The following is a 25669-nucleotide window of genomic DNA, read 5'->3' as shown; positions in this document are numbered from 1 at the left end:
AACATTTTACATTTTAATATAATGATCTAATTAAAAGTAATAACTTTCCATCGATCCCCTCTCTTATTAGCTTAAACTAAAGTTTTTGCAGGTTTATAAAATTAAATGCTTTCGAATAATCTATAAAGCAACAATATAATCTGTTCTTGTTTTTTAAACTCCTATTAATGAAAGATTGTAGGGCAAATAAAGCGTCTGCTGTTGAATGTTTATTTCTAAAACTAAATAAGTTATTATTGATAATTATCGTAAATAATTTTCCTAATCAACTTACAAGAGTAATGCCCCTATAATTATTAACATTATATGGATCTCCTTTCTTAAAAACTGGCACAATATTACATTTAGACCACGAGTCCGGAAAATGCCCGGATGTAAGAATATTGCTGAACAGCATTAAAAAACATGGAAATAAAATATCCTTAAAATTAACTATATATTCATATAACACGCCATCAGGACCGCATACCTTGTTTTTATTTAACTTCTCAATTGCCTGAATTATTTCAGCCTCTGTTATATTGACGTCTAACTTTTCAAATGTTATATTTGACAATCTGATATCATGTTCTTATAAAAAGTCGTTAATATCATCGTATCTGGTTGGCTTGTTCTCGGCTAACTTTTGGAAATGATTGAAGAAATCTCCTCCATTCAGTCCATTTTGTATGATGTTGGTTTTTAAATGCTTATAAAACGATTTCAAAATCTCCAATTATATTACAAGTGTCATTATCTGAGTATGCAGAAATGCTTTCTTCCATTTTCACAAAAAAGTCTACATCATGCGTTCCATACTATTTGCTATTTACTGGGGGAAATATTTAATAAATAAATATGTATCTTTGTTATCAACCGAAAGCTCTCTTGATATTTTGAAAACGACAATGCTATCTTTCACATTTTCAACAATATTACAATAATCTTTTAAATCATTCTTATAAAAAAAGAACAATGCCTCGCCTTTTTCTATATGTTCTCGCAACGAAATTGTATAACCAGGTAATTCTATCACATGATCTTTTTTCATCTTCACACAGTTTGTCAGTAAAAGATCTACACACATTCCAAGATATTACAGTCACACTATCCCGATTGTACTCTCTTACATTTCGATTGTTACCGTAAGTGTGACATCTGTCAAATCCGCCGTCGTCGTTAGGACTACCATATTCTCGTCCGTTTCCCGTCGCCATGCTCAACCGTTCTCGCCTTGTTGACTTTCATCTGGGCGATGCTGATTTCCATTGGGTCGCAGTATCGCGAGGCCGTCCTAAGTGGTAGATCTCGGTGATCTTGAGTGCTCATTTACATTGCGCAGAGAAAACCTATTTCGAGTAGATGGAATCCTTCCACGTTTCCTTGAAGTAGGTGTTTCCATGTGCGTCGGCTGTTTCGTCACTTGGCTGTATGTTCTCTCATTCTGTTGTTCCGGCTGGTGATCCATTGCATATTCTGGGAAATATTGTTTACCGTCAATGTATAGTCTGTCTCTTACCAGTTGTACACTGTGGTCATTTGCCTTGTAATCTTTCATCACGCCATACCATTTCCTGCGTCGCTCTTTCACTGCGTCAGGGAATTGTTCACGAATCCCAAAGTGAGTACCTTATAGCATGCAACCACTGGTTTTCATCAATTGTCTGCGTTTTTAAACAGATACCTAGCAACTATTGGCCGTGTTCTTCCTCTAACATAACGCTTGAACCGGTGCAAGTTCCCGAACGGGATATCACGCTCAATGCCTAATTCACAACGAATGAACTCCTTTAACTTTGCTTCGGTGTTTTCGTATTTCTGTTCCTGTAATCCCGTGAATATCAAGTTGTTTTTCATGGATCTGCATTTTAGATCTTCGCTAACATGCCTGAGTACATCGCACTCTCTCCTAAGCATCAATAGTTCATTCTCGACTTTGGCTTTGAAGTCATATAGGCTTGCTGTTGATTCTTTCAAATTAAATACCTCAATCCGTACATTTTCTACTTCGGTTCCGTTTTTTCCAGCTTTTTGTTTAACGCCTTCGTAGAACTCGTTGGTGGCGACCGTGCTCTGTTCAATATCGATGTTCTTCTTACGAACGTCAACTATGTACCTCCTCCTTGTCCGCTCAATCAGCTTTACATGCTAAAGATGCTTGAACACTTCCCAATTTGTGAACTTGGGTTTCGATTGTTCCCAGTCTCTCGTTAACTTTTTTCATCGTTTCAGCCAGTTGGCTTATTATCTTGTTAATATAATTTTTAAGTTAAGGAGTATCCTAAAGTGAAGAAATGTTCGTAAACTGGGCCAGATCCCATTACCTTCCACTGATGGATAAACGTTCGCCTTATTGAAAAGTTTGAATACGCGTTGAATAGACATCAGGAAATATCAAGACGTACAAATGTAGAAAAACACAAAAACTGCTTATAGTGGATTTCGATCATGTCATGATGAGGACCGCCTTCTGGACAAGTGAAATTTAGCAAGCCAAAAATAATTTCGTATAAAATATCAATTAACGAGGTACCATGAAACGGTATTACTAGTGATTTAAACATGCATTAGCTTTATTTAAATTGATTTTTACATTCCCCAAACTAAAAGAAAAGTGAAAAAAGATGCGCATGATAATAAATAATAATTGGACAGTATCGTATAACCATTTCCAGAAGTTTCCTTCGAGTTATTTTCGTTAAAGGATTTATTCTTAGCTACAACAGCTTGTATCATTCGCCTCCTGAAAAGCCACGAATTAAAATGTCACGTTTATGGTTTTGTATCTGGTATGTCCCAGAATTGGTGCCATAGAAACTGAAAATAAAATTGTCTGAGTACAAAATAGGCAGATGACATTCTAAACATTGACTATACTGCATTGCATCGACTGACATCTTCGGAGTGCTATTTAATTCGACAATTAATAAAGATAATACAGTAATTTCAATTATCCATTTTTTTTCTTTGATATTATTTAAAGCTCTAAATCAACTGTTTGTTAGACAAACTAGTTAAATCGATACGTTAAAACTAGGTTCCAACTACACGTGCTTGTTTTATTCTCTTACCATGAGTGTTACTTTATGAGCCAAAAAGATCGACGATGATTAGCTCGTGTTCCTTAAATGGTCATTTTATAATACAACACGTTGTTCAACACCTAAGCCTGGTCACTTCTAAAAACGGCAGACGGGAGACCCATATGGTAACAAGGTTATAGGAAAGCCAAAGATTATTACATTAGATTATGTGTTAGTGGCTGAAAATGGATGCCAAAGGTCCCGACGATGTACAGCCGTATCTTCGCTGACAACGCGGGGCTATCGCAGCATCATACAGCGTGTGCAAAATTTAATCCGACACATTTACTTTCCTAGAAACCTTATAAGCGACAATCGCCGCCAACACGTAAAAGGCTTCTCCTCATTTCACACGTGTCAGGTTTAGGAAGCGTAAAATTGAGTTGGAGTTCTGTAATGCGACGTGATTAGAAATAAACTATGGTGTCTAAAACCTCATTACCGTTAACAGATAGCGAGGACGCCTTGTACCTGACTAGGATATTCAGAGCATCCCCTTTATAGCATTTAAACGTATGAGGATACTATTAATATAAAAATGTCCCATTTATCCTTTGTATTTGTGACAAAGCAATCATCAAATCATACATGTATCCCACGCAATAATTACTGACATTAAATGACGGATTTGCCAATTACTAGTAAGAGTCGTGTTGCCGTAAATACCTAGGTCATTGGGTGTTCGAGTTTTAAATACGCTTTTGTCCGACAGCAATATAACACAAACCTACACACTTGTCATTTTCTCCATTTTAAAGATATTATCATTAAAATGTTAACGACATCAGTGTATTGCCCTAGACCAGCCAGTGTTACACGTGTAATTATGAAAGAAATGATTATATCACCCTCTTTTCCAGCATTTGTTACCATAGTTGACTGCACACATGTCCAGCCCCTTTCATGGTCATGTAATAATCCTGATTGGCCATGAATGGGGGATTTAGCCCCTTTCATGGTCAAGTAATCCTTATTGGCCGCGAAAGGGGGTTATTGTGGAGACAACTGTAGTAGCAAGACATTTATTGGCCACATTTTTTCTTTGTGAGAGGTTGGAAGTATGCAGTAAAGGCAAGTGTTATATGTGATGAATATCATTCATGAATGTAATGCATAATCATTCATGAAAGGAATGCATAAAGCATGCTTTTGGGTTGGACAACTACCTGTAAATTCACTTTCACCATCCATGTCCACCGACAGTGATGGAGAGATATTACTTTCTTAATTTAAACGATATAATAAGGTGACTTTAGTGACTTTTATTACTAAAAGGACATTTCTTTCCAATGTCTGATATGGTAAAGAAATGACATATGAAACTAGACTTGCAATTTAGGAGTTTTGTTTGAAAGCTTCTGGCTAAAATGATCGCATATAACAGTGATTTCCAGGCTTGTTCAAAACAGTCGGTGCCCCCAAAACTAACATTGAATTCAGATGATTTAATTCGACCTCTCTAAGGACAATAAATAAATCCATATCATGTGCAATTCTTAAATACTGTTGAAACAATATCAATTCAGTGTAAAACAACAATGTAGACGATTTGGAAATTTAAAAGTGGTGTACAAAAACAACACGGTTTCAGAAAGCGGAAATTGGAGTTAATGTTGTAGATAAGTGTTAAAAGGCGAATCATAATAAGGAGGAAAACTCGATCTGGGATATATAAAGATATTCTGTGGATGTGTTTAATTCCGCATCTTCATGGTGTGGTTTTTTTCCGCATCTTCATGGTGTGGTTTTTTTTTCGTAGTTTGGATTAAAAAATTATGGAATATTCCGGCAGGTTGTGTGTTAACATAATTATGGGATTATTCCTTGAGACATATACTCACCCATATTGTGTTACTCTCCCAAAAGTTACCTTTTACTGTCTTATATTAGAGCCACATATAAGATAGTAAAAGGTAACATACATGTATAGGACAGTTACAGGTAATGCATGATCCCATATTCCGGGAGTTAAATTACAGAAACAACAAAAGATGACATCATAACTATGTTTTAATGCGTCATAAAACCGTTGTTCTGTCTACGGATACATGAAGTTAATATGTGCCAAAATTGGGCGAAAGTTTTTAAATTTCACTGCTATGTAGACGTAGATAACATGATTTTGAAAGAACTACCAGAATTCATTTTGAGCTCTTATGTGTAAAATTAAAACCTATGCGATATACATGCAAGTATTGTAATTCTCAAAATGATCACTTATGGTGGTGAATACCGTATGAAAAGTTCTTTTTGGTTCATGGCTGTAAAAATTAAGGCACTTACAACTTGAATGTTCTAGAAGATGTGTAAATATTATAAGAAAAGAAATAAGTGCATGATATGGTAGTTTTAAAGCAGTCGACAATAGAAACCCTGATATTGAGTCAACAAGCTGTTTTCTTAAATACTAAACAAATCCTGATGCTTGAGAAATAACTTATAAAGATAAGAGCAGACACAATGTTATGATAAGTTACTATTTAATACATGTTATCACAGATACTCATGTTTATATACAATGAATTCACTCTTTCTTTTTTTTGTATAAACAAAAGAGATACAATGTCATAGTCATTCATTAGGGGTGTAAATAATGTTGGCTGCTGTGAGCAGACGACATTAAACGGAAGCCTGCCAAACCACAGAGTGAATAGCCGTGTTAAGCCACGTACTAGAATGGCAGACATTGATAATGAAATAGTGAGTTTTGTTGGAATACGTGGGTCACAAATGACCAATCGAACAACACTGTAGCCTAGTCAGCTGTCTCAAAAATTTTCTGACCAATCACAGGCTTCTAAGTCAAATGCTGACCAATCAAATTGTTCCGGTATGTGTGTGGTGACATCAAAAGGACCTATAGGGGGCTTGTATGTATCACAATATCACAATACTTTTCTTCGACAATAAATATGTTTGACATGCAAGATTCCTAGAAAAATTCAGCCAGTCGTTCTTCGCTTCTCAATCTCTGTTCCAGCTGCATATACTTGTGTGGGGCTTGTTCTTTGTGCCTGAAAGAATACATTAAATTAATGACAGAGAAGTGGCAGCGTCGGTGGAGTGGGAACAAAGCAGATTACACACTAAACCCCAGGAAATCCTACATCTCACATCCCTGCACTTCATGCATACACATTAACCTTGATTCTAAACAATGCTTAGATTTGTCCGTCTTTTCTCATGACGTCAACAAACCCAGAAATATCGTAGCATCGAGGTATTATCTGTCACTTTGGCATTAAAGTCTAAAGGGATTTAACACAAACACAAATAGGTTTTGTATACATATAGGATTATTACCACAATGGTCTAAAACATTTGATAGCTTGGGTGACGTACCAAAACACAAAAAATAACAGCAGGCAAAAATTTATTTCAGGGCAGAATCTTGAATTGTTAGTTCTATCTAAAATGTACACTTCTACTGAAAAAAATGGAAATCGCCTCAGGCAACTTTCGAATTCTAGGTTGACAAAGATTTGATAACAAAACCTGCTATATGTAGTCATAATTGCATTACACCCCCACCATTAACAGTTACTATAAATAAATCAGTCATGGTCTACAAAAAATCTTCCATTTAATACCCATAAATAGTATAGCTCTTCCCAGCTAACACAGTGTCTATAAATAAACAATGAGCTCATCCTAGTGACCTACAAATGACCTCTTAACAACCACCAAATATGCAAAATTGTTGATTCGATGTTTAATTCAGGATAATGTGAGCCGTCATTAGAATAAATACTTAAGCACTTCTCATCCTATTACTTTATTTTATTTCAAGAAATCCATTACTAAATATCCTTAAAAGAACTGATAGAATTTGTAAGATCATAATTCATGTCTTTACATTTTCTTGATAAACGTGAGCACTAAATAACTCAAATTGATGGCATGTTATAATGAGGCAAAAAGTACAGACAATCCCTGTTAAAAATCAATATCATATTGTGAAATACAAGCATCATTTTAAACCAAATTAAATGATGCTTCAGTTTTGAATAATTACATTGACATTTGATTTTAATTTGTAGTCACCCTGGCTCGCCAACATTTATTGATCAAGCAACGACTGCTTTGAATTTTTATCAGCAAAACAATGTCCTATCGCTTTTTGTCAAAAATAGAATTATCGTATTTGATAAACTGTCACACAAGTCAATGCAATGTGAAATTTATTTGATTAATTTTACTAATTAATTTAGTTTAAACGCTGTGTTATAGTAAATTGATTTGATAAATTCTGTATTACATCCATGCATTACTTCCCTACTGAAGGGAAGTTTATTACCTTGCTAGTCGCAGATCGAGGATATGGATTCTAAACAAGGCTTCGCTACAGTAGTCAAGGTAGGCTTCCTCGTCGTCTTTAGACATAGCCACTTGGTTCTGCTGGTACCACGCTTGTTTCTTCTCCAGTAACTGGGTCTCCTACACAAACATATCATAGCCAGTGATTATCCGATAATGCTAAACAATAACATAAGCTAGACATTGTCACCACAACTCTATTCACAAATCAATACGACGGGGTAGATAAGAATAGAAGATATTATAACATACATTAACATATTTAGTATTTCGATAGCCATAAACTGCTGTGCCAATTTGATGGTGTACAACTTAGGATTAAAAATAACCTTGCATGACTATACCGAGATGACAAATCACATTAACTTCACTTAAACTTCTACCAACACAAATTTCTCTAAATGTATGAAAAATTCCTGCAATTATTTTTTTCATATTTTATCAAATAACCAGTACCAAATTGGCCTTAATTTGAAGTAATATGACTACCTAAGATGATTTATCTGTAAAATCTTGATATATGAGTTTATAATGATATTTAGGCCAGATCAGCTAACTCGTGTATATTTTATAAAATGCATCAGAGAGTGGCCTGGTTTATGATTTCCAACAGTTGTATATAAAGTATTGATTTTTTTTTGTCTCGCTCCAAAATCATTTAGAGCTGTCTTAAATTGCCCTCCAGCTCTACAGGGCGAAACTTAATTGGTACAAACCTTTTCAAACCTGGCTTGGATGAGGTTGGCTTTATCAATTAGGCGTTTCTTAAGATCGCCAAGGCAATCTTCCTTGAGCTGGTAGGCCTGTTGCCTGGTGATTTTATCAGGGTTGCCCATCTGGGCGAGGAACGGAGCCAGGTAGTCGATGTCCATCTCTTGTTTTCGCATCCTCTCCTCCAATTGCAGGCGCTCCTAGAGGTGGAGAGACCACAAAGTGTGAATGTAGTTAGTGTCTATCAACATCAACCATCAACATGCTGTGATGTGACGGTTCACAAATATCACTAAAACACAGCTTGATTGAGCTGACTTTGTGTAAAACATCTCGCCACAATGGGAGGGCATGTCAGGTGATAAATTTAGCTAAACAGATCACGCAAGCATGGGTCGGTACAGCTTTAACAACCAAGGATATATACAGTATATAGTTTAAGATAAACGGTAATACTGCAAAGGAACACAGAAGAAAGTGAAAACCTTATCTCTGGTCAAGCAAAGGTGACTATAAAGCACATGAAGCTGAAACATATATATACTAGAGTAGACTCACCTGACCAGTGCTCGAACACCTATTTTTATTTTTCGCTTCTCATTTCTAAAACCAGTTGATTCTTTTGTTCATGGTGCATGATAATTGCGTTGTGTGTTGACACTTTTCTTCCGTCAATAAGAAAAGATCCCTTACAAATTACGTAATTTGAATATGAGCAGACGACGTCTGACGGCAAATCACAAAATTGACAATCGCCAAAATAAACATTGTCGCATGGTAAGTTTGAAATATTCTTGAAATATTTAATTATGTTAAAATGATAGCAAAACCTCTATTCTTAAAGAAAAACAGCACTTGCAACATGTCTTTGGCAAGAATAACATAAAAATGTGATTTTCTTCATTTTGATTCACTTCCCATCCCGTTAAAACGCGTGTTAATCTATGATTTCCGGTGTATTACCCTTAAAAATAGTTAGTTTTGTTTTTTGTCGAATATGAACAGGTTATGGATTTAGAAAATATCTTTTGTTGGTGTTATGAGAAATAGAGGTCTAAATAGATCAGAATAGGTAGAAAAGAAATACAAAGTTTAATTTTCATTATTGGGGTGTTCGAGGACTGGTCCCTTCTTACGCAATTTCCGCCATTTTGACAATATTCTTTGACTCGCTGCCGTAAACAAACAAACACAAAATATTAGCACAAACTTCAATAATTTCTTATTATTTTTAATTTAACAGCCAAAATCCGTATTTTTTGTTCGAGCACTGGTCAGAGTAGTTATGTATATATGTTTCTGGCAAAAGCAAGCATTTTATAGAATATGGAGTGACCATCGTTAGTTTGCGATGGAAACGCATGAGGCCTGAGCAACATACATTGCTGCCTATTTTTACACGTCACTTAGTCACAAAGAGAAAATGACATTAGTGAAATTATCAATATTGATTCACACCATCAATATGGTACTAAAACAAATAAATTTCCTTTCCATGACTTTTTCAAACACTATTAGTCACCTATTCAAGCAAAGGTATAGTCATCTACTATACTATACTATTGGCCCATACTCAGAAGACAGATTATAAATCTGTAACATATTCGTGACAGCATGTGAGACATTTGAAATCGAAAATAGGTCAAGTTGAATACTTTGTATTAATGCTTCGTGCTAAGCATGCTTGAAAAGTGATGGTTACAGAAAGCATACTGACATGCAATGTCATGCATAGCACTAGTACTTTAGCAAATCATCTAATTATAGTTGTGTTGGGTGAACAAACCATAGCAATATAATTTGTCAAATATTTTGAAGTTCAAAATAATTAACACCTTTTATTGACAATAGTACTTCATTAATTGTGGAGCACAGAGTGGTAGCATATAACTCGAACAAGAGAACAAGAGAGTCAAGTCGACAACACCTCCAACTCATCGTAAACACATCAATAAAGATCTTATTACATTCTCATTACAGGGCTAATTTGATAAAGACAAGTAGGAGCGAGGAGGAATTGCATGCAGATCTGATTACACCTGATGCAGTGAGCTATGATTTCATGCGTTTACAACAGTGTATATATTTTAAACTAACCTATTTTCGCTGCGAGCAAACTTCGCGTTATCATCCCTAAGGATGTTTTTTTTGGGGGTTTTATTTCGCGATCTAGTTCTACTTTAAGTACTTGTATTTTAAACACTTTCGCGGCGATATATTTCGCGATTTGTTTGGTTTACAATAACATCTAGCACTGACTAAAGGGATGGAAACAGGACCATATAAAAGGACAACACAAGGGCGACAAAAATGTAAGGTGATAGGATGCAATGATACAGGAAAGGACAGAATAGAACAGTTTTCCATTAAATGTCCCTCCCCCACACCAAAAAAATTATGGCGACGGCATCAAAAGAATTGAAATAAAGGTACAAATAATAGACAAGAGAAGATGCCCGCTAAAGAAATAATCTTTTATCTTATTAGTGAGACAGTATATTTGCTTTTATCAATGAGCCATACTTTACTTGGTAATGCTCATGAGAGAAAATGTTCCAATGTATTTAGATTTTTTGGACAAAAGACTTGACAGTTTTTATTCGACCCCCACTGATTTTCAAATATCAAAATTCATCTTGTCAGATGAAATTGTTCAATGTGAACATATATGAAAAGTCAATGTCTGCATTTCAGTTGTTCAAAATTTTTGATGATTCAATATCAAAGATTCTGAAATATAATCTCTAGAAACTAAAGTGCTAAAGGAACCAAATTGTGATCAATGACAAGGAAGAACAAACAAGAGTGGAGAAGGTCAGCGTATCCCTAGACAGGATTAACAGCAGGCGGGATTATACCAGTAAATAGGCAGACCACAGGACGGAAACTGGAACCAGGCGAAATACACGATCAAACTGAAGAGTATTGTATGATAATTATAGCTTGAGCATCACAATCCCAGGTGTTGTGCAGACCAATGCATTGAATTTGATATTGATTTCATGATACAAGAGAACATTCGATATCAGCTGGTATGATTCATAGATGTATTAGGTATCATTTTTGTATGGCTATAGCAATGGTACACTGCTCTTCCTCTGCTAGACAAGAGAACCACAAAACAGTTACGATTGTACACCTATAATTCACCAGTAGAAATTCAATTACAAGCCTAGCTGGAAAGAAAACTGTAAAGGGTTGTGGAGGAAAAAATCTTGTAATAGAGAATATAAATAGGGGCGTAAATGCAGATTTCAAATGCCAGAAAATGTACTCCTCTTCATCTCTGCTTCTAAAAGTAGAAGTAATGTTGGAAAAGATTCGTTTGAGCGGAAATGGTAAAACAAGATTACAGAGTACTTCTGTATCCTACATGCGTGACTGTTGTATTAACAAAGCTAACATACACAGCTAGAGAAGAAGTTATGGAGAAATGCTGGAGAGCATTTGCAAATTAAACCAGTGCCAGTCTCGTTATTATCTGCATCAGATTATTAGGCCATATACGCCTCTCGTCATACCTGTACATGTCTCACCTATAACAATAGCTAGTAAAGCCTAATGAATTCTCAACGTTTTTTTCTTCTTCATAAAAAATCCTTTGAGATAATATTTTTATTCTGTGACATTCATTCCTTTTATTTTATTGCTTAATTAAGGAGACATTTTAAGACCTGATCTTCCCGTATTTATCATCTGAAGGATTTTTCCGGTTATCTGATTTTATACATAATCAATAGTTAAATCTCATAAAGCAACTACTGCTAAATACGCAATATCATGCAATGTCTAATATATGTACATCTCTTTACTTAATATACTAAGTATGCGTCATGGTATCTTGTTAAATAACTTCGAAATAATGATAATTATTAATCAAGATTTTTTTAAAGAAGTCACAATCATCATACAGTAGTTGTTCTCACTGGGGAAAAAGGGGCATTTAAAAAAATCGACATAAAATTAAAATTTACCAGTAACAGAATCAAATGTACAGCTAAGTCGACTCTTTGTACAGAAATTTCTCATTTTGTTATAGTCAAGTTAAGAAGATAGATAAATGAAATTGAAGAATTTGAGTATATGTTTAATCGTTTTTCTAAAGTTATACAATGGAATCTTGCATAAAGAATGGTGTTGTATGGCAGAAATCATGATCACCAATATCCAAGTAGGGAAAAACTTGAACAGCATTTGACCTTAACATGAATATATCTGCACTGTATAGGTTAAAATATGGTGACACGAACAACATCAATGTATCATTTGCCTCCTTTGCCTTCGGTAATAATTGTTTTTAATTGGTTTTAAGAAGCCTTGAAACATTTCCCACAGCTTAGCTTCCATAATTAGTGGGATTTCTGGAGAAGTACCATCGTATAACAAATGCTAATTGCAGGAAATGCATTGAATGAAAAATTGCAATGCCTTTAGCAAGACAATAAAGAAGCAAAGCAGGCCTCATCAGGTCTAATCAGGGCAGATCCATCATTGTACCTGCTCTTTGTATTCAGTATCTGAAGGAGCACACTAGAGCTAGTCAGCCTTGGTTTATGTTATATTCTCCAGCTTGTTTACAAGTTATGTACCGCTCTGAGACAGGTCACTAACATTACTAAATTACCACCGCTGTCAAAGTTACTACAGCAACAAAATATCTATCATTTAGATTGATCTCCAGAAACACACATACACAACATAATTACACTTCAGCTAGCAAATCAAGGTTTAAACAACTAGATTGTGAGAAGCAGATTATGTAAAGCTTCATAAAGAAAAGGGAGGGGTAGGGGGTAGCTGGTAGTGAGTCAGGGTGTTTGGTTAGACTGGATGGACACATGATAGTGGAGATTGGTGGCAATGAGATGTACAGAGAAATAGGATGGAATGTTGTAGGTGGACAAGGAAGGGGGAGGGCAGATGGATGGGGAGTGGAGGTTGACAAGGAAGGTAGAAGAGCAGATAGATGGTGGGGAATGGAGGTTGAAAAGGAAGGCGGAAGGGCAGATAGATAGTGGGAAGTGGAGGTTGACAAGGAAGGTGAAAGGGCAGATAAATGGTAGGGAGTGAAGGTTGACAAGGAAGGTGGAAGGGTAGATTGATGGTGGGGAGTGGAGGTTGACAAGAAAGGTGGAAGGGCAGATAAATGGTGGGGAGTGAAGGTTGACAAGGAAGGTGGAGGGGCAGATAGATGATGGGGAATGGAGGTTTGACAAGGAAGGTGGAAGGGCAGATAAATGGTAGGGAGTGAAGGTTGACAAGGAAGGTGGAGGGGCAGATAGATGATGGGGAATGGAGGTTTGACAAGGAAGGTGGAAGGGCAGATAAATGGTAGGGAGTGAAGGTTGACAAGGAAGGTGGAGGGGCATATAGATGATGGGGAATGGAGGTTTGACAAGGAAGGTGGAAGGGCAGATAAATGGTAGGGAGTGAAGGTTGACAAGGAAGGTGGAGGGGCAGATAAATGGTGGGGAGTGAAGGTTGACAAGGAAGGTAGAAGAACAGATAGATGATGGGGAATGGAGGTTTTACAAGGAAGGTGGAAGAGCAGATAGATGATGGGGAATGGAGGTTGACAAGGAAGGTGGAAGGGCAGATAGATGGTGGGGAGTGAAGGTTGACAAGGAAGGTAGAAGAACAGATAGATGATGGGGAATGGAGGTTTTACAAGGAAGGTGGAAGAGCAGATAGATGATGGGGAATGGAGGTTGACAAGGAAGGTGGAAGGGCAGATAGATGGAGGGGAGTGAAGGTTGACAAGGAAGGTAGAAGAGCAGATAGATGATGGGGAATGGAGGTTTGACAAGGAAGGTGGAAGAGCAGATAGATGATGGGGAATGGAGGTTGACAAGAAAGGTGGAAGGGCAGATAGATGATGGGGAGTGGAGGTTGACAAGGAAGGTGGAAGGGCAGATAGATGGTGGGGAGTGGAGGTTGACAAGGAAGGTGGAAGGGCAGATAGATCGTGGGGAGTGGAGGTTGACAAAGAAGGTGGAAGGGTAGATTGATGGTGGGGAGTGGAGGTTGACAAGGATGGTGGAAGGGCAGATAGATCGTGGGAAGTGGAGGTTGACAAGGAAGGTGGAAGGGTAGATTGATGGTGGGGAGTGGAGGTTTGACAAGGAAGGTGGAAGGGCAGATGGATGGTGGGGAGTGGAGGTTGACAATGAAGGTGGAGGGGTAGATAAATGGTAGGGAGTGGAGGTTTGACAAGGAAGGTGGAAGGGCAGATGGATGGTGGGGAGTGGAGGTTGACAATGAAGGTGGAGGGGTAGATAAATGGTGGGGAGTGGAGGTTGACAAGGAAGGTGGAGGGGCAGATAAATGGTAGGGAGTGAAGGTTGACAAGGAAGGTTGAAGGGCAGATAGATCGTGGGGAGTGAAGGTTGACAAGGAAGGTGGAAGGGTAGATTGATGGTAGGGATTGGAGGTTGACAAAGAAGGTGGAAGGGTAGATTGATGGTGGGGAGTGGAGGTTGACAAGAATGGTGGAAGGGCAGATAAATGGTGGGGAGTGAAGGTTGACAAGGAAGGTGGAGGGGCAGATAAATGGTAGGGGAGTGAAGGTTGACAAGGAAGGTGGAGGGGCAGATAGATGATGGGAAATGTAGGTTGACAAGGAAGGTGGAAGGGCAGATGAATTGTAGGGATTGGAGGTTGACAAAGAAGGTGGAAGGGTAGATTGATGGTGGGGAGTGGAGGTTGACAAGAATTGTGGAAGGGCAGATAAATGGTGGGGAGTGAAGGTTGACAAGGAAGGTGGAGGGGCAGATAGATGATGGGAAATGTAGGTTGACAAGGAAGGTGGAAGGGCAGATGAATTGTAGGGATTGGAGGTTGACAAAGAAGGTGGAAGGGTAGATTGATGGTGGAGAGTGGAGGTTGACAAGAAAGGTGGAAGGGCAGATAGATGGTTGGGAGTTGAGGTTGGCAAGGAAGGTGGAAGGGCAGATAGATGGTTGGGGTGGAGGTTGACAAGAAAGATGGAAGGGCAGATAAATGATGGGGAGTGGAGGTTGATAAGGAAGGTGGAAGGGCACATAGATCGTGGGAAGTGGAGGTTGACAAGGAAGGTGGAAGGGCAGATAGATGGTGGGGATTGGAGGTTGACAAGGAAGGTGGAAGAGCAGATAAATGATGGGGAGTGGAGGTTGACAAGAAATGTAGGACAGATTAGGTTTAGTACATGTAGGCTGGTGATGGGGAGATGTAATGATTAAGCTAGGTTTTATTTGTGAGATTGTCAGGAGGTTGATGACAGAAGATAGGCAAGGATATGTGGAAACTTGCCAATTAGTGGTAAAAGTTCGGGTTAGCTGGATGGATAGGTAGTTGATGATTGAGAGTTTATGTAAGTAAAGAAGGATACGTTGGAAAAGGTGGAAAGGTTTGCAGTGAGGAACAGATTTTTTTTGTATGGCAGAAAGAGGTTCATGGTGCTGAAGTTTGCTTTGAAAGAAGTATGAAAAGGAAAGATAAATTATTAGGATAAGAGATTATTAGTGAAGAGTAGATCTTACATATAGAGTGGAAGTTAATAGTGGGAAATAGAGGTTGATATCAGGAGCCGGCATTGGGTGGGAGAAAAAGGTGGTAGGACTTACCAATTCTCGTCTATGTTTCTTGGCCTTCTCATTTCTGTCGGTGTCGTACACAGAAATTTCCAGCTCTGAAGCAGTTTCCTCCTTAGTTCTTTCATTCAATACTTCACGAACCTGTAATCATGAGTTCATATGACCAAACAATTACTTTATCACACATTCTCTGGAATTGTTATAGAAACATTTTGATTACAATTTAAAAAAAAAAAAATATGAATGCAAAACTCTACCTCTTCTTCAGATTCTCGGACTTCATTACGACATTTCTCTTCTGCCTTTAGCATTTCCAACAACATCTCGTACAATTCAACATTTTTGTTCATTGGTGAGGTGGGATCAACCTGTAAACAAACGATTGGGACAAACTTTTCTGTAGAATTGGCAATGAACAAAGAAAGACAACTTTCACTATAAGATGGGGGTTCAATACTCCAGAAGCAAAGATAGATCATTTTGACACTAAGAAATGATATCAAACTTTGGAATCAAAACTTTTTAAAGCCAAATTTGAAATAATTTGTTTTGTATATATTACCTTCTTGATCTTAAATCTTTTATCATTATTAATTAAGAGGAATAAAATAGAATTATATTCAGTGCAAACAACAAAATGTACAAACCTGGAAAGTCTGATGCATTTCTGGATTAAATGTAAGAGTAGCTCCTTTCTCATCCCAGTTAGCGGGTTTGAGGAACTCACGTGTGGAGGAAGCTATACGCGGGTCCTCTGTGTGGTAGGTCAGCTGGATCTTATCCTCAGACACCAGAAACACCAACTCAGCTATGTCTTCACTGGCGGATTTTTTAGTGTTTCTGTTAAACTTCTGAACCATTTTCTGTAACAAAAAAAATTTACAACTGTTAAAAATGTAACAATGTAACAAAGTTTAATACTCAAAAGTTGTATCAGTACATGTTTAGCAGGCCATAGCATCTTTTAAACTGAATGTCACAAAAATAATATGGCTGTTTAGATATCAGATCTCAAAACAATGCGGCTAAAGTACAATTTAATGTCAAGGAGTCCTGCCTTCTGGTAATTGTGACATCATCTTTTACATGTTTTTTGTGACATCATATTTACCGGAAGGTGGGACTAATCAACAATAAATTGTACTTTACCAACGTCGTTTTGGGATCTCGAATTCCCAGTATTAAACTACAATGATGAAAAGGTAGTAAAATGAAGACCTACCACAATGGGCCTCATGTTGTTGGCACCAGTACCATCCTGTGGACCAAACTTCTTTGTTCGTTTTCCAAACTCTACTTGTTTATAGTACAGGTAATCATCCCTGTTTCTGTACTCTTCAGTCATCTCAGTCAGACATTCAACTCGCTTTACCAGTCCGTCCACTCTGGCTTCATCGTAAAACAACATGATTCTGTCATTTTCAGGACCAGGGCTGCTGGCCTTAAACTGGTGCTCTAAAATAGGTCAAATGGTACTAATTTAAAAACATTTTAATACAATACCTTTCCTATTCCAACATTAATACATGTACTTGAGTTAAATGATTTCGATATTGATTTTTGTACTCGGTAAACCCTTCAGACAGACTCATGGTGGCAGGACTAATTGAATGGAGGCTGTTTGACTACCTTAATTAGTCACATTACCATTGATTTATCTAAGAAATAATGACACACTTCGGTTTACAGATTCAAATGAACTATTATGTTCTGATGCTTTTGCAGTATTTTTTATGTTTTCATTAGCTACATAGATAATCAGTGCCTTTAACTGATGTAATTTGAAGTAAGATAATAACAGTGTGCTGTCTCTTACCTTTTAGACACTTGTGTCTTCCTGGGTCAAAGAACTCTGTGTTCCAACCAGATCTGTGGTTGTGTACTTTTGTACACAGTTTGTCTACACGATGAGCAAAATACTCCCGTACCATGATCAAGTCTGTCACTACAACACCAAACACAGCTTTATTACAAACAGGTATTACAAACAGGCAAATTGTCGTCAGTATTCAATTCTATTTCTCTAAATTGTTGCAACTCCATTACCAAATGTGGAGTCTTTCATAGCATTTTTCATGCAATGCAAAGTTCTTCTATCCCACCCACCCCAATTTTTCTCCTTTTTTTCTCATTTTATTTTTCTTTTTTCTTTATTTCTCATTTACTTTCTCTCTTCTCTTTTTTTTTTCTCTTTATTTTTATTCTAATTCAAAATACCATTACTAAACAAAACAATATTTAATTATTACTACAGCTCCTGCAGTATACCTACATTCACGGTTATCGTACATGGAAAGCTTTGACACCAGACCATCCTTCATCAGATAATGTGCAAATTTCTCTAGCTTGGCACGTTTATACAGCTTAGTTTTCTTCCCCTGGGGACATCTCATCTGAAAGTCTGCAAAACATATCACACCTATTGTATACATGTTCATCTACTACAGCTATTTATCAAGGTATTATCATAATCACAATTATTTATGTTAAAGATAGTAACTACACAAAGTTTTTTTCACATAAAAATGATATAATACAAGTACTTCACTATTCAATGAAAAAAAGTACATGATGGGATTTTTTTTTAAATTTTTAAATAACATAACTTCTCGTGTTCTAATACTTACCCCTTAAGGACAGTTTGATAGGCTCTACCCAAGATGGGGGCATATCTAGATTTTTGTCCATCTCATTTTCCTCTTCCTACAAATGCGTAATGGAAATTCATGTTATTTTTTCTGCAACTTAACATGTAGTTTCTGAAGAAAATGAAATTTCAACAAGAAAATTTAACTGACTTATGTAGAATTAAACAATATCAGGAAACTATACTTAATCTATGATGAAAGTGTGATATATGAGAACTACATGTATTATCATCAAACTGCCAAGGAAAATGCTCTAGAAATACAAATACTGCAGGATTAATGAAGGTTGTATGAGGATCGATACACAATACCATGGCCACCCATCCATGAATACTAAAAGTAACGGAGGCTTTATTATAATATACCAGTAATTAGACAATAATTACACAGAAATTTGTTGTAAGAACAGCGAATGGATAATGATTTTATTTTTGCAATAAGAATCAGTAGTCTATATACATGTTTATCATTGTTTTTATTATGACTATAAGAAAATCATCACCCGTCGCCCACACATACATGTAAGAAGGTAATCAATTTAAATTTTGATTTGTTAATAGATATTCTTCAAAATCTAATGGGATTAACACCTTGCCTCCTGTAACCTCTGTTACTGTCACGTACAGTGTAAGTCAGATGTAAAGTGTACATTATATTATGGTATTATTATAACAATTAGGATACATCAACTGACATCATTGGTTTAATAACCCACCAATAACCATGTAATTAACAAACATGTTTACAACAAATTGATGGTTATATGTCAATGTAGAATTCTTTATTCTCATCAAAGTTCCTATAAGATGTTTGCAATATATATGTGTATAACAAACTATATGCCTATAATGGAGTAATTAGGTAGGCTCACAAAGCTTAAGGTTTGTTATAACCATACTTTACTGTACAAAAATGTGTCAAATACATTTTGATTTTAGAAATAGAGTGGTGTCATCTGCTAATTGTGAGATGTTGTATGATCTTTCCTGTTCTCTATGTAATCCTTAAACTATTATATTAATAACTATGTTTTCTTATGGGTCCATATGAAAACTACAAATGTTTTAAAATGTAACTGTAAAGAATGAAGTATCTTGTGGGAGCTTTGAACTTGAATCTCATAAATAACACTCCCAAACTAACAACAAATCTAACATATAATATGATCTGAGGGAGATCTGATATACATTATTTTTTTTTTAATGTTGTCCATTGTCACTGACAATGTTATCTGAAAGCAATTTGATATATAAGCAAAGCCAATCCTGCACAATAATAGTTTCAGCTTGACTGTTAGAGTTTGCTGTATATCAACTGTGCACATCTCAAAAATATGCCAATCAGCATGACTGAGGCAGAAAGCATACACAGCAATGTCCAGAATCATATATATCATTATTCTAGGCATTAGAGGAAGCCATTTTGAAAGAAATTGTTGCAAGAAATAAATCAGGGTTTATCAAAGAAAAAATATTCTAATTGAACAGACATTCTATATCAAGTGTTAAAGCCCCACCTTTCAAATTTATCTTTTTTTTTTACAATAAATGTATTGCTAACCTTTTTCCCCTAATAGAAAAGATGTTTAAGATTGTACATCATGTCATTTATAAGGCTAAGTTTTAAGCAACACAACAGCACACAATACTATTCCCCCCTTTCCTGTGATAAACATGTGTGTAATCAGTACAATTGTGTAAATGTCTACATTTGTACTTATATGTATCACAATAAAATCACAATAAAACTACATATATGTCACTCACATATATAAATAATGTTAAAATTAAGTGTTAGAAAACACATCTTAAAGGGACAATTCAGTCTTAGAGAACATTAAAATTTGTACATATATCGGACAAACCCAGTTCTAATGGAGATTAGATCAGTCAGTTTTACTGTGATATGCCAGAAAAGCCTATGGTGGTGAAATGCGTGTGAAATGTTCAAACTCCCTCGCTGTCCGCCATTACATATTGTGGTCGAGTAAAGCACTTTTGGCTAGCACTGCTCAAATCGCTCTGACAGTAGTGTGTTTACCTTATTAAGTGAGTTGTCTTGCCTGAAAATCATTTTATCACCTCCTCAGTGGTTATGTAGTGCATTTGTTTAACGTATGTGACTTGGCTCGGGTATGTGTACAGCATACATACTGTACTTGCTGAATCGTATTGATCAATGATTTGTAATTACAATGGTATAAATTAAAATACTAAACAATGACGTGGAATTTGTCAATATTTTGTGTTATGTATTTCGTAAGAAATATAGAACAATACATTTATGCCACATTTTGCTTCTTGGTTCTGTAAAAGAATTAGTCTGAGTGAATTGTCCCTTTAAATGTCAAAAACACAATTACAGCTTTAAACAGTGATTAGGAAGAATTTGTTTTGTAGATTTCGTGATCCAATCACATTACGCTGTAAATAGGACGTTAAACTAACAAACCCAACCCCCCAACTCCTTTATCTAAATAATTATGAACAAAACCATACTGTACTGCACTGAATCAATTTCTGTATGCCTCATGATGTTACTTTTAATGGAAGTATGTTACCATGCAAATTGTTCACTGTACGAATCTATTAAAGATTACATCCTATCCCAAACTTTTGCCCTCCTAATCACTGTGTCAATTTTTCAATTAATAATATGATTAAATATTGAGAGGCAGTTTATAGGACGACAAAAAGAACCTCAGAGAAGGTGAGCTGTGTGTTGTCATGATGCAGAGCATTCAACCGCTCACTGCCTTTCTGAAATGTTGACAAAATGTTACTAATGTCTCAAGGCTCTGATTATCAACACATGGACAACATGCATGAGGAAAAAAACTAATTAAAGCTAAATTCTGTACATTCATGTAATTATTAAGTTTCTAATCTACATATTCACAGTTTTTTTTAAACATCTAAAATATCTACAAAAAAAAACATGCCATGCTAGATCTGTTCAGGTCAGAACTTCTTGAACATATTATGAAAAAAGTTCAAACACACACACCAACAACATCATCTATACCGTTTCTTCTTCATTGTGTTGAAAACATCATCACTTTCACAAGGTAAAAATCTACCCGGACAGTCAAGCTTATAAATCCTCTGTAGTAAGCTTCCCAGGTTCATCACCATTAAAACTCAAAATGGAAACACAATCACAACATCCAATACATCATCTTTAAAAACCAACACAGCCACTGAACTGTGGTCCACTTACCTCATCATCATCTAGGTCTCCGATATCATCCTCCACATCTGGGATCTTCAGTAGAGGTTTCTCCGTGATGGGGAACATGTACTCCCACCTAGTACAGTCTCCAAGGTCATAGCTGAGACCCTGATTGGGAAAAGATAAAAATATTTATGAACCTGTTATTAAAAAAATTTGTTATCACAATTTTCTGAACTGCTCAACTTTTCAGAGTGGATATCACATTATCATAACACAGTGGGTATATTATAATTGATGTGTTTGCAAAATTTCATCTTTTCTTACCATTGTCATTTATAAATGTAGAATAAATCCTTGATAATCCTGACACCTTCAATCCAAGCCTAAATTGTACCAATTACAAACTTTCCAGACAGCCGAATTTGGTGTTCTCAGGTGTCAAGATGTAACATTATATAGAAATCCATTCCCTGACATTTCCATCTAGATTATTGAGGGTCAAATACATAATGAAAGATTTAGGTAGAGATAAGCAGTACCCTACCTTCACTCCATCAGAACAGTCCTGCATATTGACCCAGTAGTTGGTGGCGTTCCATACAGATTCAATACCAAGGTAGTTTTGGCTATCCACCGGATGAGACAGTCCTGTGAACGGCTCGATGAAGAAGCTCTCTGGGACTTCCCTACGGCCAGCCAGGACCAGCACCCAGGCATGGACACGTAGACCATATAGTGGGTCTGGTGGGGGCTTCTCTAGCTCCTACAACACATATCCATATATAGATATCAAACTTTGTGAGTATAGAATCTTATTAACATAGAAGACTACTTCAATTTTATTCTCAAATTTTCTGTGATGTCCATTTCAAAGCGTTATTTGAATAAAATTTTAGACAAATTAATATTGAGGGGGAAAAGATAAATGAATTCACATAAATCCAAGTTGTTACACATGAACAAAAGTTTTATATCAGAATAAATAATACTTTTAAAATGAAAAAATTATCATATATACAAAACACAATACAAATCTTCCACATAATAAACCTTACCGCAGCCTTTTCCTCTGCTTCTTTTTTCCGCTGTTCCTCCTCAGCCTCTTTTTCAGCTTTGGCTTTGGCATCTTGTTTCAGCTCAAACTTGCTACGTAAATCTTTAGGAGCCTTTACTGCATACTTCTTCTGTTCTTTCTTCTGAACCTCTTCTTTAACCTGCATTTTTAAAAATATTATCTAGTATACATGAATCATTATTTCTATTGCAACAACCTTGCTTCATTGTCAAACATACCAAAAAAGTATTACTCCGTAGTTAGACAGTTTAAGTAATGATCATACCTCTTCCTTTTTCTTCATTAGTGGACAGATTTCTCTCGACTCGTCAGCCAGACAAGTTTCACGTGTGGCATAACCATTGACCACCAGAGCATCATACCCTACCCCAATCAGGAGGGAGCAGAGCAGCGTGCTGTAATCAAAACAGTTTCCTTTCTGGCGCTTCAGGATAGTGGTGGGTGATAGTAATCTCCGTGGCTACAATAACATTAAGGTAGAGTGTAACGGTATCTTCCCTTACAAATTTGTCATATCATACACATATAATTGATGAATGACATCGTTCATTCCATATACCAGGTATATCATGATCTACTGTAGATTTCCTAATCAATACAGTGTAGTATATTCCACTTGCTGTTTTTATGTATTATGTTTAATCTGAAATTAGTCAAACCTTACTAATTTGAAGTTTGCAGGATATTCATGATAACAATTAACATTTTGAGTTAAGATGCATAATTGTATTTGAATTAAGTTTATTACGTATATTTTCTATAAATAGTAAAACGGTTTGTCAGGACAAAAGACTGTAATGCAAACGAGTAGCAAGATTGAAATTAAAGTGAATAGTCGGGCAAAGAAAACCAGTCTAAATGCGTACATTGGCCTTCCAAAAGTTCTCACATATTAATACGACGGCCAAGTTCTGCTTACGTTTCCCAGTTCTGACCATTAAAGTAAAGGAAAGTTGAAAGCATTGAAAGCGAGGCTGCGTGGAAATGTAACCACGGACATAGTCAGCCGGGAGGACATTTTAGGATTCCTATACTTTAAATTAATTTCTTCGTACGCAGACAGATTTTGGCGAGAGATTTTATTTTTCTATTTCATAAGAAATTCTGCTGGATACATTCACACCATTTTTACCGACTTTAGCCATCCTTGCCCGACTGTTCATTTTAATGTATTAAGAATATTTAGTTTATGAAAATATCCTTTTTTTTCTACCAGTTCAGTTGGCGGTTCCAATGTTTCAAAGTTCAGGTAATCTGCAACAAATTCTGCCGCTCCCTCCCAGTTATAAAGCTCTTTAAATTCAAGTTGTGTGGGTCGAATGGTGGTACAGACAAATTTCTACCAAAGAAAAAATAAAAAATGATTATTCATCACAAAAAGCATTTTCACATTTCTTTTCTTTTCCTTTCTAAACACAAATCAAAAAATGGTAAGAATACTTTTGGCTTGGTTAATGTTTTAATGTAATTTTTAATCATGTATCTCAAACACTTTCTCTGATAGAACATGTTTCCTTGTCTCAGTTGAAAGTGTAACATTGATTATCATATTATCCTTCTTGTGTATCATTTGTGTGTATAGTTTTAGCTTTTCATATAACCAAAATTTTGAAAAATCAATCTTTCAGGGTTTTTTATATATATATATATATATAGAATCAGAATAACATCACACATAACATTAATAATGACAGCTACATGTATACATTTAGCTAGGGTTAAATGCACTTTAGTATAATTTGGGTATTTTTGTGATTGTGTGATTAAAAGTATAGAAATATTACCTCTGTTCCACATTCATTGACTGGGTTAAGCAGCAGTGGCTTTCTGTCTCTATACAAATGTACATATTGTCTGCGAAAGTTTTCAGCATATTGTAAAACTAGATTTTCTTTTGGTAAATTTTCCTTATATGAAGCAGGGAATTCAGTTTGGTCAAACTCTTTCATGGGGATTCTGAAAATTAAACAAATTCTATGATACACATTTGTATGCAAGGGAAAGGGAAATTAAACAATCAGATGTTTTAAGGCAATTAACTATTAAAAATTAATACCATACTGTATGTAACAATCCCATAAACACACAGCACTCCGTCCAATGCCTATGAACATAAAAATAACATAATATATAGTACATATTATGCTATAATATTGACGTAACGTCAAGCTCCTGTGCTATGATATAAGGCTAGCTACATTGTACAAATGTACCGTATATCGTACAATGTAAATATAATGCAAGTGCTATTAATTCAGTACAGTACTGCTAGTTACAAATGTACATATAAATAAAAACCACCAACGTCTACATATATACAATGAAACTTTATTGTCATGCTCCATAAAAAAACACTTACGATAGATCTATTGACGGTGGATGCACCACGATTTTGTTTAACTCATTTTTCAATGCCTCTGCATCTTCCGTGAGTTCTTCAGTAACGGTGACCTCCGGAATTTCTTTTTCGCCATCTTGCTCCTCATTTAGCTCTCCCTTTTCTTGATTTTCCTCTTCTTCTGTTGCTATATTATCTGGTTGTTGATCTGGTTCGTCCGCCATACTGATAATTATTTCGTTTATTTACAATATACATGCAAGATCCATCACCAATCCAACCACAACGTGTGCCTAACAACACACTGTTTAAGATTGTTACGCCATCGTAGCAACCATTATAAATAGTGCATTATTTTATCGCAAATTTCACTTCATGTTTATTCATACACCAGATACAATAAATTGCTTTAAAGCATTTAATTTGGTCGCAATAAGTAAATATTCAGGAGTATAAAGATATATTGCATGATATTCAAAACTAATTTCGCGTATGGATAGACCAAGTTTCACTTCCTGTTCTAGTTACTTCCCTTGAGATCATTTCTAGGTACCACCACACCAAACGTTCCATATAAGTTTATGTTTGTTTTAACAGACTGCATAGCATTTAAAAATAATATATTTCAAACGTACAATTTAAAATTGAAATAATGACGTCACTTGAGAAAGCCTGAGATTACATGAACATTCTTAACATTTTTTATCATTTTCACATAATGCAGAAACAAAAACAAAGCATCCAAATAATTATCAATAAATAATGCATCT

General features: G+C 35.9%; 1 protein-coding gene across 2 annotated transcripts; it reads right to left on the bottom strand.

Annotated features, from left to right (window-relative positions):
- Positions 1-5059: 5059 nt before the first annotated feature.
- LOC138318001 (dynein regulatory complex subunit 7-like) lies at positions 5060-25227 on the bottom strand. Of its 2 annotated transcripts, XM_069260011.1 has the most exons (18): positions 24921-25227; positions 24346-24517; positions 23775-23900; positions 22827-23021; positions 22542-22700; positions 22031-22249; positions 21532-21651; positions 21012-21071; positions 18292-18367; positions 17937-18065; positions 17481-17609; positions 16887-17119; positions 16312-16527; positions 15922-16032; positions 15695-15805; positions 8096-8290; positions 7360-7499; positions 5060-6076 (listed from the first exon to the last, which is right to left on the bottom strand). In XM_069260011.1, exons 1-18 carry the CDS (start codon positions 25121-25123, stop codon positions 5995-5997), a joined length of 2676 nt encoding a protein of 891 aa, XP_069116112.1. In that variant the 5' UTR covers positions 25124-25227; the 3' UTR covers positions 5060-5994. The 2 variants fall into 2 exon arrangements, with proteins under 2 accessions (XP_069116112.1, XP_069116113.1); XM_069260012.1 differs by lacking the exon at positions 21012-21071 and having other exon boundaries at positions 24921-25226.
- Between the last annotated feature and the right edge of the window lie 442 nt (positions 25228-25669).

Source organism: Argopecten irradians, chromosome 3, assembly GCF_041381155.1.
Source record: "Argopecten irradians isolate NY chromosome 3, Ai_NY, whole genome shotgun sequence".
NCBI classification, from domain to species: domain Eukaryota; kingdom Metazoa; phylum Mollusca; class Bivalvia; order Pectinida; family Pectinidae; genus Argopecten; species Argopecten irradians.
Note: the sequence above shows the minus strand (reverse complement) of the source record. Positions and strands in the feature narration are given on the sequence as shown.

Bases quoted from the DNA above. Each gene is read 5' to 3' on its own strand.
- LOC138318001 (XM_069260011.1), bottom strand. From the start codon at position 25,123: ATGGCGGACGAACCAGATCAACAACCAGATAATATAGCAACAGAAGAA. The intron at 22,250-22,541 runs GTAAGGTTTATT...TATGTGTTGTAG, and splicing joins AAGCAGAGGAAAAGGCTGCG to GAGCTAGAGAAGCCCCCACC. The intron at 6,077-7,359 runs GTAATAAACTTC...GTATTCTTTCAG, and splicing joins CTCGATCTGCGACTAGCAAG to GCACAAAGAACAAGCCCCAC.